Below are 13,056 nucleotides of genomic sequence, written 5' to 3'. Positions count from 1 at the left end.
TTGGAGTTGTGTTTTCCGGCCTCCTTGTTTACGTGTTTCCCGCTCATGAAGCAGATGTACATGTAAAGAACAAGGAAGCGGGTAAATAAAAGGACGGCAAAGTTTCCGTCGCCTTTGCCGTTTTAATTAGCAGACGAGTGAGGAAGCACTAAATGCTTGGGTGGCCGTTAAAACGGGGCAGAAAATAGCACGTTCTGGTGAAATTGTTTTCATGAGAAGGGGGGATGTGTGTGTGTAATGAGAGGCTTTAGATTAGCCTTAATAACAGATAGCAGATAGGTAGGCTCATAAAAAGGTCTGGGCACTGGCAGACAATAATGTGAGGAAGCTCTTTAAAAAAAAAAAAAGGAAAAAAAAGGAAAATAAATGTGTGCTGGATTTCACTGTTTCCGCTGGCAGCCTTTTCATGGAGGCTAAATACAGGGTTCTGGCCTCCAGTAAAACACACCCGAGGTGTCTGCAGTCTACCGGGCACGTGCCACCCTGGCTGGTGTGTGTGTGTGTGTGTGGGGGGGGGGGGGGGGTGCAGTGGGCTGTTGTTTTGACTCTGGCATGCCTACGACGCAGTAAAACGCAGCTAAGGTTCGTTTATGTTGGCAATTGTTAGCTGCGGAGAAGCAGTTCTTACAGACACATTTCTGCCAGCAAGGGGGCGCCTGTGAATCTCTTTGGGGCACAACAGGGAGGCCAGAATAAGAATAACGTTGCTCCCGCTTAGCAATGAACAAAGTGACAACTGTATTTCAAACTCGGGAGCAATCCAACAAAATTTTCTGGGAAAAGTTTGTCTTAAAGGGACCTTTTGAAAATACCCCAAATTACCTTAAATTGGTCACTTTAAAGACTCAGTGTGTAGTCTATAGCGCTATCTAGTGGTCAAAGAATAGCATTAGAAGCACGCAGGAGCACGCACACTACGGTGGCTCAGAGAAACCAAATTTCGCAAGCCGACCACCAATTCTTGTTTTGCGTAAGCAAACGAGCATCTGGGCAAGCAACGGCGACTTGGCAGTTGGATGTTCACCACTAGATGGAGCCAGGGATCACTGAATGTCCCATTAAATCAGTGGTGTCAAGGATACGGCGCCCGGGCCGGATCAGGCCCGGAACGGGGCTTAATCTGGCCCGCGAGATGATTTTGTAAAGTAAATAAAAATTATAATGTCGGACCAATTATTCAGATGGCCACAATCAAAACATATAAGTTTGTAATTTCACAAGCAGTCTTCAGATGAGCGATTCAATTTATACATGGAATCGTCCTGGATGTCATTATTTTACACACAACTTAAAGTTACGGTTTGTAAAAATAGACCGACGTAAACGTGTTAAACACGACACAAATACATCCCTGCATTAAATGATAAGAGTCTTCCCATGTGTTATCGGGCTTCTGTAATTTTTTTGGGGTGGTTCTGATCATGATGAAATGGCTACCAAATTTCTTTTTGCTTAGTGAAAGTAACTTCAGGGGCTGAATTTTCCCCAAATTTTAGACAATGTTCAAAATTACGCTAAAATGATCTTCAAACCAAAATGCCAGACTTCCTGTGTCTTTTTTTTTTTACATGTATGGATTGTTAAGACTGTTTGGTGGATCTTCTCATGTTACGAAGTGAAAGTAAGCCCCCAAAGCTTATGAATTTTCCATAAGATTTTCGACAGGAATAGTGACCAATGGTGACTCATCAAACTTGGCCGCCATGCTCTGCCCACACACAAAGACGGAAACCTAAAATGTTTTGCATTTTGGTGTTGCCAATTTATCTTGTGCGGTTCAAATTTGGTAGCAATTATACAAAATCCCTTGAGTGAGTTTTATTTGCCATTTGCCAAAAAATAGTTGCTTCAAACCAAAATAACACACTTCCTGTGTCTTTCCGGCTATGAATTCTTGAGACCTTTTCATGCGTCCACTCATGATCGACATGTCTACCAAATTTCATGCTGCTAGGTGAAACTAGTTTGGGGGCTGGATTTCTCCAAATTGGATGAGTACACCTTACCCAGGGAGGCGTTGCGGCCCATGGCGGAGCCCGGGCTGGGGATGCGGGCCTTGGCGGCGCTGGTAGGGCTGCTCTTGTTGCTGGAGAACACCGTTTGTGCCGTCGGCGACGTTGGCGACATCTTGGGCCGGGCTGAGAGGTTAAGCGGCTGCGTGGAGCCTTCCTCCATCTGAGCGCAAATGACATGACGCAATTATGTTATTTCAGCAGTATACAAGAAACATATTCATATTTGTTGTTATTGTTTGATGCGTTGTCAATTTTTAAATCACACTTTGAATTATTTATACTGCATTGTGGGCATTGTATTTGTACAAAATTTGATGAGAATTAGTATTTTGGTTACTCTGTGAAAAGCCTTTGTGTACATAGTTTGTATGTTACGGGCAAGGCGTTTATAGGGCAGGGCTTTACTATTTGTTTTGTTAATATTATATATGCAGTGCACTTAAAAAGATATATTTATTTTTATTTGTATTTACAATTGTAATTTTAAAAAATATACAATTCATGTATTGCACTTAAAAGTATGTTTGTATTTTGTAAAATAGTGCTGTTAAAGTTAAAGCGTTAATTGATTAATTAATCGCAAAAAAATTATTGCATTAATCATGAATTAACGCAGATTAATCGCACTATTAATTTTGACCATAGATTAGCCTTTAGCGTGACAGCGGATGGCTACGTTTAAGTTAGCACAGGTTGTGTTTGAGCAATAAACATAATTTCACGCATTGAAGTAAAGCATTTAATGAATGTTTGCGTATCACATTTAGAATATTTGTTCATGTCAAAAATATCAAGGTCATTTTTTCCCCCATTTTAAATTATGCAAGTAATTAACTGATTAGAAAAAGAAGAGGATGAGCGTGTGCAGTGGATCAAAAAATGTTGAAGACGTCCTCATAACATGAAATGAGAATTAACACATAACCGGTGCTCTTCAAATTTGACTGGAAAAAAATGTCGATAAAAAAGGCTTTTTTATTAAGCGATTAATCGTGATTAATTAAAATTCTAAGATGTGATTAATCTGATTTAAAAATGTAATCGTTTGACAGCTGTAAAAAATAATATACATGGATTTGATTTTATTTATAAGCCATGTTTGCATATTAAGAGTAAGGCATTTATTGGCTGGGAGTAGAAATTACTTCAGAGCACTGTATTTTTTTTAAACTAGCATTATTATAAAGCTTTTGACTGTGTGTAATGCATCTTTATAAAACTGTATTATCAATATTTTATGTGCGCTGCAAACAATTATATATTTTTAATATTTAAAAAAAAGTAATGATTCCTTCTTATTCGACTTTTTACTTATATTAAGGGGTGGCCATTACCATGTTCGTATAAAAGTATTTTTATAATAGTGTATTATTATGCGGAATATTATTTTTATTAATACTGTACAGTTTATGTGTATATAGTCCATGTTAATAAATAATATATATATATTTTTTAATCCATCGATCTGCATAAAGCTAATGTGTGTGCGTATGTGTGTGTGTGTGTGTCTTAGACTGCGGTGGCATGCCAGTGGACTGACTGTGTGTGTGTGTGTGTGCGCGCGCGTGTGGTTGTGCGCGTGCTTAGTGTCTGGCGTGGAGTTCAGAAGGCGCTGCGTTAGCGTTTGAGTGCGGTGAGCGCTGACGTGCGCCCATTGTGACTCGCAGCTGCTAACCCACGCACACACACACACGCACACACACGCACGCACGCACATGTGGCTTCCATCATAGCACCCGGTCGTCAAATAAAGACGAGGCGTGCGCTCTCCACAGTGAAGAGGCCTGGCCTGCAGCCAAACAGCAGCAGCCAGCGCCAGTGTCACTTTGTCAGCGTGTGCGTGTTTGCGCGATCACGTTTGATCATCATTGAAAAAGAGAACCAAGCGGATTTTTCGCACTCACCTTGACCTGCACAAGGGGACTGGATGCTCGCTTCTCGTTCTTGAGGGCGGAGGGCGACAGCGGGCCGGATGCGTTGGGCGCCATCTTGGCCCCCGGCGAGATCTGCATACTCGCCAGCTGGGCGGCGTACAGCTGCTGCGAGAAAAAGAACGTCAAGAAAAAACCGACAGGCAGTTAGCGTCGGTCGGTGGCTTTTTCTTCTTTCGTCCTGCCACACACACACACGCACACGTCAACAACTCACTCAACTAGAAACTGATTGTTTCGCTTTAATTCGCGTCCAAACACCAAGTCGTTGCTGGACTATATCTTTAGATCACCCACGTCGTGGCGCTTGTGCAAAATAAGCTTTGGTTGCCACGGCGGCTGCGAGTGGAAACCACTCCAAGTCTTTTACATGCCGAATTCTCAACATGATCATCAAACTTTGATGCTATGCTCCGGCCACGCCAAAATGGCTGCTTCAAACTAAAATGGCCGACTTCATGTTTATATTTGGAAATGGGTTCTCAAAACGTTTTTCCTGCGCCATGACACGATCGACATGTCCACTGTTGTCAGGGGCAAATTTATTTGAGTTTTCTTTTTCATGGTGAATACTTCAAATGATCGTCAAACATAAATACACGAATAAAACTTCAGAATTTTATTGTCGCCCATCTGTCTAGGATAGCAACTTCCGATTGGGCAAGTGTGATGATCAGTGAAACTGTTGTTTGATGTAATCCCCCCCCCCTCCCCCAACTTTTCAAGAGGTAGTGAGGGCCCTAAAAAGGCTATTCATTCGTTTAGAATAATAAACAGTGATTTGGGTCCTAATTGAAGTTGCAAGCAGTGATGATCAAGTTGACCTTGAAGAGTTGAGTTTCTGGGTTCCGTGTGATGTGAGACTAGAAAACCTGCCTCCGATTTAGTAGCAACTGGAGACAAAAAAAAAAAGTCTTGGTCAAGTTCATCTTTAAATGACCCATGGAAATGGCTAGAGTGACCCTAAAATGTCAGACTTCCTGTTTCCATTTGGGCATGGCATCTGTGTTTTTTGTGGTACTACCCTAAAAACTGATGTGCCCCTCCCAAAAAAGGATGTTACTCCAAGTACTCATACAATATGTATATGAACACGCCTGAAAACCTTTGAGGGTATTTACGCAAGGGAAAGCAGTGGCAGTTTTTGTATTTGTATTTGTTTTAATGATGGCCAGAAGTAGTGAAAAAACAACAGTATAATGCTGCGGGGGGAAAAAGACTTGCAAGGGATGATCCTGCAGTGGTGGAGGGGGAAAACAATTTTTTTTTCCGACCGACGTACTTAGCAAGAACCACAGACCGGCAAACCAAAGTCTGGACCATCCAAGCGTTATTCAGACAACTAACCGGAAGAAAAAAAGTGGAAAAAAATGTGGTACAGTATTGTTCAACCTTTTATAGAATGCGCCTGGACCGCTGACATTTCCCTGAGGAACTCCGCTCAGAACTGTGCTTGACTTATTGTTAACTTTGAGTGGATCTTGTGGTGCAAAAAATCGTACTTACTTCATGTAATATTGGGACATAAGCATTGTGATAGCAAAAACAAGTGCTGTTACCAATTGTGTTTTGCTAGTTTGCTACATTAGCTTAGCTCATCTTACCTAACTGACCTTACATTTGAACGGGTCTTGGATCATGGCATGGTGGTGCAAAATCACGCAAGATCAGCCATGTATAAAAACATGCACATGCCACTGAATAGCATTTTATTTTGCTAGGTTGCTACTTCCTGTTTTATCAACATTCCCGTTGGCTTGATCAAACTCTCAGCCGGTATCGAGCAGCTTTTGGTAAATAACAGACTTTGATGCAGAATTTGTGGCACAAATCTGTTTGTGACAAGAAGAAGCGCTTAGTAAAGCTGCTACATTAGCTTCCCATGCTAGCCTGTGACAGGACTCTTGGCTGGTATTGAGATGCTATTTTTTGTGAGCAAAGGATATTGTCTCGGGTCTTCTAGTGCATTCGAGTCACAGCTGTTTGTGTATGTTTGACGAGAAGCTAAGTAGTAGTAGTTAGCTTCTGTGCAAAAGTTAGCATCATCACTCAATAGACTTAAGTGTCTCGGCCGGTACCAGGCAGCTTTTGAGGCACAAAAGATTGTGTGACGCTTTCATTTAAAGTTGACAGCAAGGAGTGGTGAACGAAGATGCTATGCTAGTTGTGCTACGTAGCTGGTTAAGCTAATACCGTTTTTCTGATGGACTCCATCTGGGTGCTTCCATTCGTCTTGCACTAGCATCTGTTCCATCCCATCTTTATCCTCTAATCCCCTCTCAGTCAAAAAGACCCCCACTCTTTCCCTCCATTATTGGCAGATCCGATTTCCCTGTAGTCAAAACTGCACAGTTAGCGGTTGGGTCCTCTTTTTCCAATATTAAACACAAACAGAAAAGGGGGCCTCGCCGTTGCCTGAAACAAAGCCTGTGATGTCACGTCACTTGTTTTCCTTGGAAGGCCTCGGCGGGCAGTCAAAATCCCCGTAAGAATGTGGCGTGAGCGGGACCCGAACGCGGTATGGTGGCGGGGGCCCCGCTACTGTCAATCAAGACCACCGCAGAGCTGCTTCTGCATATTCCTTGACATCGCTAACCAGGGAACCTTCTAATAATACAGACCTGTTTATCTTAACGCTAACGTTGTACACTAGGCTCCATTAGCCAGAAACGAGCCAGTTTGCTAACATACAGATGATCACATATTCAAATATGCTCACGGGTAATGTTAGTGCCTTGTCGTCTCATGCTAACATCGTACGCTATCAATCACAAGCTGGAAAGTAGATGGTTGGCTGACATGCAGAAGAACAAATATGCTCGATAGAGTCCTGCTCATCTTATGCAAAGGGTGTACGTTATTCTAAATGAGCCAGAACATAGCCATTAGCTAAATAAAATGTAGTCAATTGGCTAATGGCTCTACCATTCTATATACTGTATGTATTAAAAACTGTATTTGTACAAATACAGGCCTTTGCCACAGTAAAAACGCCTCTCCCCTAATAAATGCGTGAAACTCTCTTGCAAAATTTCTTTGCACGGCAATCAAAAAGTCCTTAGAACAATCTTCATAATTGCCTCTGGCGGGGTTATTATTTTGACAACAATGTCTAAACATGTGCTGCCCGCCTCGCCACCTCGCAAACATTCCTGGCATAATTGCTCCCTCGTAAACAAACTCCCTCTGCTCCTGTGATGAAACACTTCCATTCTCATTCAGGTTTCCTTCTTCGCGTCTTCGGTCTGCTGACGCTTTTACTGTGCTGCGTCAATAGCAGGCAACGAGAGGCCTGATACACGAGGACGGACGTCAAGCAACAATAATGAACAAAGTGCTTGTTTTTTTCTCACAGCGGAATGCCAAACATGTTCTGTTCTTTGCAAATATATGCTACGATAACCATTAGCGCTAAGTGCTATTTTCCCGACACAGGTGTCAAGAGGCAGTAAAGTTCGTGATGAATTGCCCGTCCAGGTGTTCCGCTTTCGGGAGGGACGGAATTCCTTCTGCCGTGATTCATCACAACGAGAGGCTTTTGTCTGATGGGCGGATGATAAAAGGAGTGGCTGCTCGCGTGTTGCTCGTGTCTCGGTGAGCTTGCTGGCGCACGCACAAAAAAATATGAAACACGACAAGCACCTATATCACCTTTTCATAGGAGGGAGGAGGGAGGCTTTAATTCTTATCATTATCATTATTCCGCCTCGTATTTTGGCAAATAACTAGCCTTTTGTAAATCTTACAGTAATTATTCTCTCTGGGGAAAAATACCAATTATTTTTTTATTACTTCTGACTATTATTATTATTACGGCAACTAAGTCACCTTTAGGAAAACTTAAGTTACTGCAATTAAAACACCTTCTTAGGGGCTTTATTGCTCATGATTATTCCAGCAACTTTTTTCCAGACTTTATATCTTATTATTCTGGAAACTAACTTGCTTTTTAGAGGGGCTCTTATTCTTATTGCTGCAACTAAATCCCCTTTTTGGGCCATATTTGGTGTTCATCGTAATACTAATTATTGCTGTTGTTCTGGCAATTTGCCTCTGGGGGGACTTTAATGCCTACTATTTCATCATCATCATCACCATCATGATTATCCCAACTATTATGATTGTTGTTGTTGTTGTTTCTGGGCTAATAAACTTTTTTAGGGCTTTAATTCTTATCATTACATATTCTGGTCTTAAATCACATTTATAGGAGCGTTAATTAACCATTGTGCGTTCAACCAAGCCACTTGTTGGGGCGTGGCGTTAGATCTGTAGATTTTTGATTACGGTGATTTATTATTCCCATTATTCTCGTCTCGCCCCATCCTCCTTTATCGAACCGTTTGGCAACAAAGACCTCAGACGACAACACAAACAATGGAGTCAGCCATGACGCGCAAAACAATTCCCCAATTTTCTTCCCTCGACATGAAGCCGCTTGGCCTTGACCTGGCTCTCGGCGGTGTGGTTTCATGCAGCAGGTAGACGTTGAATAGTTATTGTGTCAAGCGATGGGTCACGAGTCCAATAACAGCTTCTTTTTTTCCGTTTTTTGCACCACTTGAACTCAGGGTTGCGCTCGTGCCTAGTAGGAGTTTCGTTTATTGGACCAATGTTTCTTCATCTGAACATGGAAACAGCATCTTAAAGCTTGTTCTGCTCCGGGAATGTTTTAATTTTCGGAGAGGCCGCTTTTGTTTGCTTTGTATACGCTTTCTTTCAATGGGGATGTAAAGAACAGAGAATGCCACTTATTCAAAGCAGGTTTTACGTGATGCTTATGTCAAGGCAGCGAACCCATTTTTTTCCGCTGCCATGCGTAGTGGAGCAGAAAAATGCATGACCATCTCTGATGAGCATCCTCATAAACAGCAATGTATTCATCAAAAATTCATAAAGTTCCCCACAATACCAATTTTAGTGGCGCAAAATTGTAAGTCTCTATTTTTCTGTCAGCTGAATCAATTTTTAGATGCTTTAATTCCTGTTACTATTCTTGCAAATACATTTCCTTTTGGGTGAGTGCTTTACTTCTTATTACTATTCTGGCAATGTATCTTTTGCGGAAATGTAACTCATATTATTATTCTGGCGACTAATTAACTTTTGGGGAGCTTTAATTAATTGTTTTCCGGAAAATAAGTCACATTTGGGTACTTTCGTCCTAATTAGTACTCTGCCAAGTCCCCTATTAGGGGGGATTACTATTCTGGAAAATAAGTTGTCTATTGGAGGGGTTTTAATTCACCTTATCATCTTCGTAAGTAATTTACAGTATTGTATTATTATTAATCCAGCAATTTAGTCACCATTTAAGTGATTTACCAGTAATTTTTATTTTAGACTTTTTAATTTATTATTTTTTAATGTCTGTAGATATACTTTTGAGGGCTGTAATTCTTATTACTATTCTAGCAAGTAAGTCATCTTTTGCTTTTTTTAATTCTATGTCATTACAAATCCTGAAGATAAATCAACTTTTGGGGAGCTTAGCTCCCAATTAGTATCCTGGCCTCTAAATCTGCCAGTTAGCGACTTTAATTTGTATTACTGTTGGCTTTAAGTCTTATCATAAGTATCATTACTACCAGCAATTCACTATGCTCAGGTTGAAATGTCGATAGCTCTCTTAATTAGAAAGAATTGGCATTAAAGTGACACTTGATGATCTCTACTTCTGGTGGACTGGTACATGAGTTAAGCACTGTCTGTGTGTGACTTTGTGGTTTGTCACCTGTAGCTGAAGTGGACTGAGTCCGGACGCTGCCGCCATTGTGGAAGGAATGAACTGCATGGGGTAGTTGTCACCTGTAGAGAGCAAACAGTGGCTTCATGTTTATATTCATATCCCGCTCAGCTCCGCACACTTTCCACTTGCACTCCATTCTCCCGAGGTTGGACTCTAAAAGGTTTTCCATGTCTGAGCCTTTGTTACAGTCAATAATGGCTTTTTAACAACCAACCCTTACCCTTTAAAAAAAATGTCTCATAATAATGTTTGCCTCTCTTGGGACAAGTGTGCTCATGTAGGAGGACATTTTTCCAAATGCTGGAACACCTGGAGGAACACAAGGAATAACTGAAAGAATGTGTGAGTGTACCCTTGTGTGCAGCTTTGTGTGTGTGTGTGCGCGTGAAACCTGCAACACCAGCTCGTTGACATGTAATGAAGTATTTTTTTATGAGTAGTGAATCTTCGTTATTATTGTGTGTGTTATCAAGCTGACGTGTACCTGGATAGTGTAGATAGGTGTGTGTATACCTTTGTTTGTTCGCAACATACCTTTGACCATTAGGATTTTTTAGTTGATTTTTGAGTCTGTGTCATTAAGCGTATCAAACCAGTGTGTACATAGATAGTGTAGATGTGTGTGTATACACCTTTGTTTGTTTGCAACGTACCTTTAATTTACTCTTGTAATCTTACTCGGTAATAGGTAGGGTTAGTAGTTAATATGAAATATTTATTAATATCTCTTATTAAGCTGTCATGTGCTAGTATATAATTGTGTGTACACCCTTGTGTGCAGTCCTTTGGTTGCATTTTTGCATCCACTTCATGTGATTTGTGATCGTATGGTGTGATGTGTGTTAATGAGCCTGTGCGTACTTAGGTAGTGTACATAAGTGTGTGTGTGTGTTTGTGTATATACCTTTGTTTTTTAATCATACATTCAATTGCAATATTGCTTTATGGGATTTTTGAGTCTGTTATATGTATGTTATCAAGCAAATGTGTACATAGGTGTGTATGTGTGTGTATACCTTTGTTGGTTTATACATTTATTTAACTGTTGTTTTTCAGGTAATATGTAAGTTTACGTCATTATTATGAGGATGTTATAACATATATAAGTGTGTGTATACCCTTGTCTTGAGTTTGATTGGGTCTTTGCTTCTATTTCAGGTGATTTTGAGTCTATGGCGGCATGTGTGTACCTGGATAGTGTACATAGGGGAGTTAAAAAAAATTTTTTTTTATTGCATTCTTACATCGAGGAGCACATTTTGCTCCAAAATTCCCCAATAGTCTTGAGATGTCATTGAAGCATGCACAGACTCCAGACTCTACGGAGGATGTAGCAAAGCAGCCCCAGATTGTAATGAAGTCTCCTCAGAAGTATACCAAAAATGACATACGTAAAATAAGAGAAACATTTTAGCTACTGCTAATCATGGAAGATGGTAGATTCTGTTCTGGTGCTGGAATCTGTGAAATGAAACTTCAGGACTGTCAAGGCATTTTGAAGTCAAATGTGTCTCACTGATTCTGGGGCTGTTTTGATATTATGTCTTGTATCTGTGCACACTACAATGAAATATCTGGACTATTAAGGTATTCATAGGCAAACTTTGAGAAGAAAATATTTCAGTTGTTTTATTAATGTGTGAAACATGTCAGTGCTTACCTGGGAAGCGTGTGTGTGTGTGTGTGTGTGTGTGACATGTTCCACACTGCTGATGTTTTGTGCAGCTTTCAGCACGCAGTAAAAAAAAAAAAGGAGAGAGACATGACATTCCAGGCTGGGCTGTGTCCAATGTATTGTTGAGCGCCTTGTAAATCTCTCCGCTCGTTTCCAGAACATTCCTCACCTGACACACCTCATTAACGTGGACCGGGTTCCCAGTGTGTGTCTGTGTGTGTGTAAGTGTGTGCGTGTGCGTGTGTGTGTGAGACAGCGTGGGAGGTGCTGCTGATAAGAGCTGTCTTTGTCAGAGAGGCAGATTGTTTATCCAGAAAACATTTATTTCCTCCACATTCATCCCTACATTGTTCCATGTGTGTGTGTGCGCGTGTGTGTGTGTGTGTGTGTGCCCATACCTGGCTTGTACGACATGCCCGGTGGGAAGAGGAAGCCTTGCTGCGCGGCAGCTGCCGCGGCCGCCAAAGATCTCTGGTCGTGAGGGAACACGGGGATCATGAGGGGAGGCATGTGACCTTGGACCTGAAAGGTCGTACATGGACAAAGACAAAGAGAGAGACAAGAAGAGAAATTCAAATATGAATGAAAAGTAACTAAATGAACTAAAAACTTGCACATACTTTTTACCCAATATAAATATTAGCCAAAAAAGAAATAGTATACAGAATATATGTTACATATCAATTTTGTAATATAAGTTTGATATGTTCATATATATTCCTTATTTCTCATTTGTGTTATTTCCTTTAATATATTTATTTGTTGTTATGACAATGACGGTGAAAATTGATGACGATGACAGTTTTATACATACATCCCAGACATTTTATTAGGCACACTTGCAAAATTGTAATTATTACGTGTTCAGCTATTCATTTTACTTTTTATTTTTGCATAGTTGTTATCAAAATATATAAATTAGTAATTTTTGAATATGGACACCTTCCTAAAATAATTGCATAAGTCTTTTATTTGTATTTTTTTTTTTTGGTATTTTTTTTATTTATTTATTTTCTTCAGGATACACAAAAAAATTGAACCATCATGAGAAAAAAAAAGCAAAAAAAAAGACTTAGGCAATTATTTTTAAAAGGGTGATGATATACTTACACACTATGTATTAGGTACATTTGCACGATCTATGGACTTTAAGATAACAGAACATTATTTGGTGACATGAAGGCAGAGTGTTTGCATTGGACGACATCAGATGGTGCAACTATGCCTAAAGAAACAATTGCTAAGTAGGTAAAAAGAAAAAAGATCAAGTCAAAGTTAAGTAAGACACAAAATGGATGAGAAAATGTATTTTGCCAACAGGGGCCTTTCATGTCAACTTGAAAGTGTCTTGAGGGGGGGGGGGTTGTAGCGGTGGCCCCCAAGTGAGGTAAAGTGCACCAATCAATGAAATGAAAAGTAAGCCTGTGGGGAATGTGTGTGTGTGTGCGTGTGTGTGTATGTAAGATATGAAAAATATGATCATTCCCAAATCAATAAGGTTCTCACCCTCACTTGAAAATGTCTTCACAAGGAAATAAAATTAGTTTTGAAAAAAAAATCCTAATGAATATCCAGTACTAAAATAATGTTTTTTATATTATTAGTAGGGGTGTCAGGCGATTTTTTTTTTAGCGTAATAGATCTCATGACTTCAATAGTTCATGATTAATCACAAATTTTATATCT

At 40.3% G+C, this 13,056-nt stretch overlaps 1 protein-coding gene across 2 annotated transcripts in view; it reads right to left on the bottom strand.

The window, feature by feature from the left end:
- LOC147175464 (transcription factor SOX-6-like) overlaps positions 1 to 13,056 on the bottom strand; it is a 90,968-nt gene that overhangs the window by 15,326 nt on the left and 62,586 nt on the right. Inside the window, exons 8-11 of one of the 2 annotated variants that reach the window (XM_086073573.1) lie at positions 11,769 to 11,892; positions 9,681 to 9,754; positions 3,920 to 4,054; positions 2,007 to 2,175 (exon numbers count right to left, since the gene is read on the bottom strand). In XM_086073573.1, the coding sequence (XP_085929699.1) occupies positions 2,007 to 2,175; positions 3,920 to 4,054; positions 9,681 to 9,754; positions 11,769 to 11,892 (502 nt within the window). The remainder of the gene's footprint in view (positions 1 to 2,006; positions 2,176 to 3,919; positions 4,055 to 9,680; positions 9,755 to 11,768; positions 11,893 to 13,056) is intronic. The other variant, XM_086073574.1, reaches the window with a different exon arrangement.

This window comes from Leptonotus elevatus, chromosome 4 (genome assembly GCF_054856555.1).
Source record: "Leptonotus elevatus isolate MCC_2025b chromosome 4, RoL_Lele_1.0, whole genome shotgun sequence".
Lineage (NCBI taxonomy): Eukaryota > Metazoa > Chordata > Actinopteri > Syngnathiformes > Syngnathidae > Leptonotus > Leptonotus elevatus.
The sequence above is the reverse complement of the archived record's forward strand: the minus strand, read 5'-3'. Positions and strand labels throughout refer to the sequence as shown.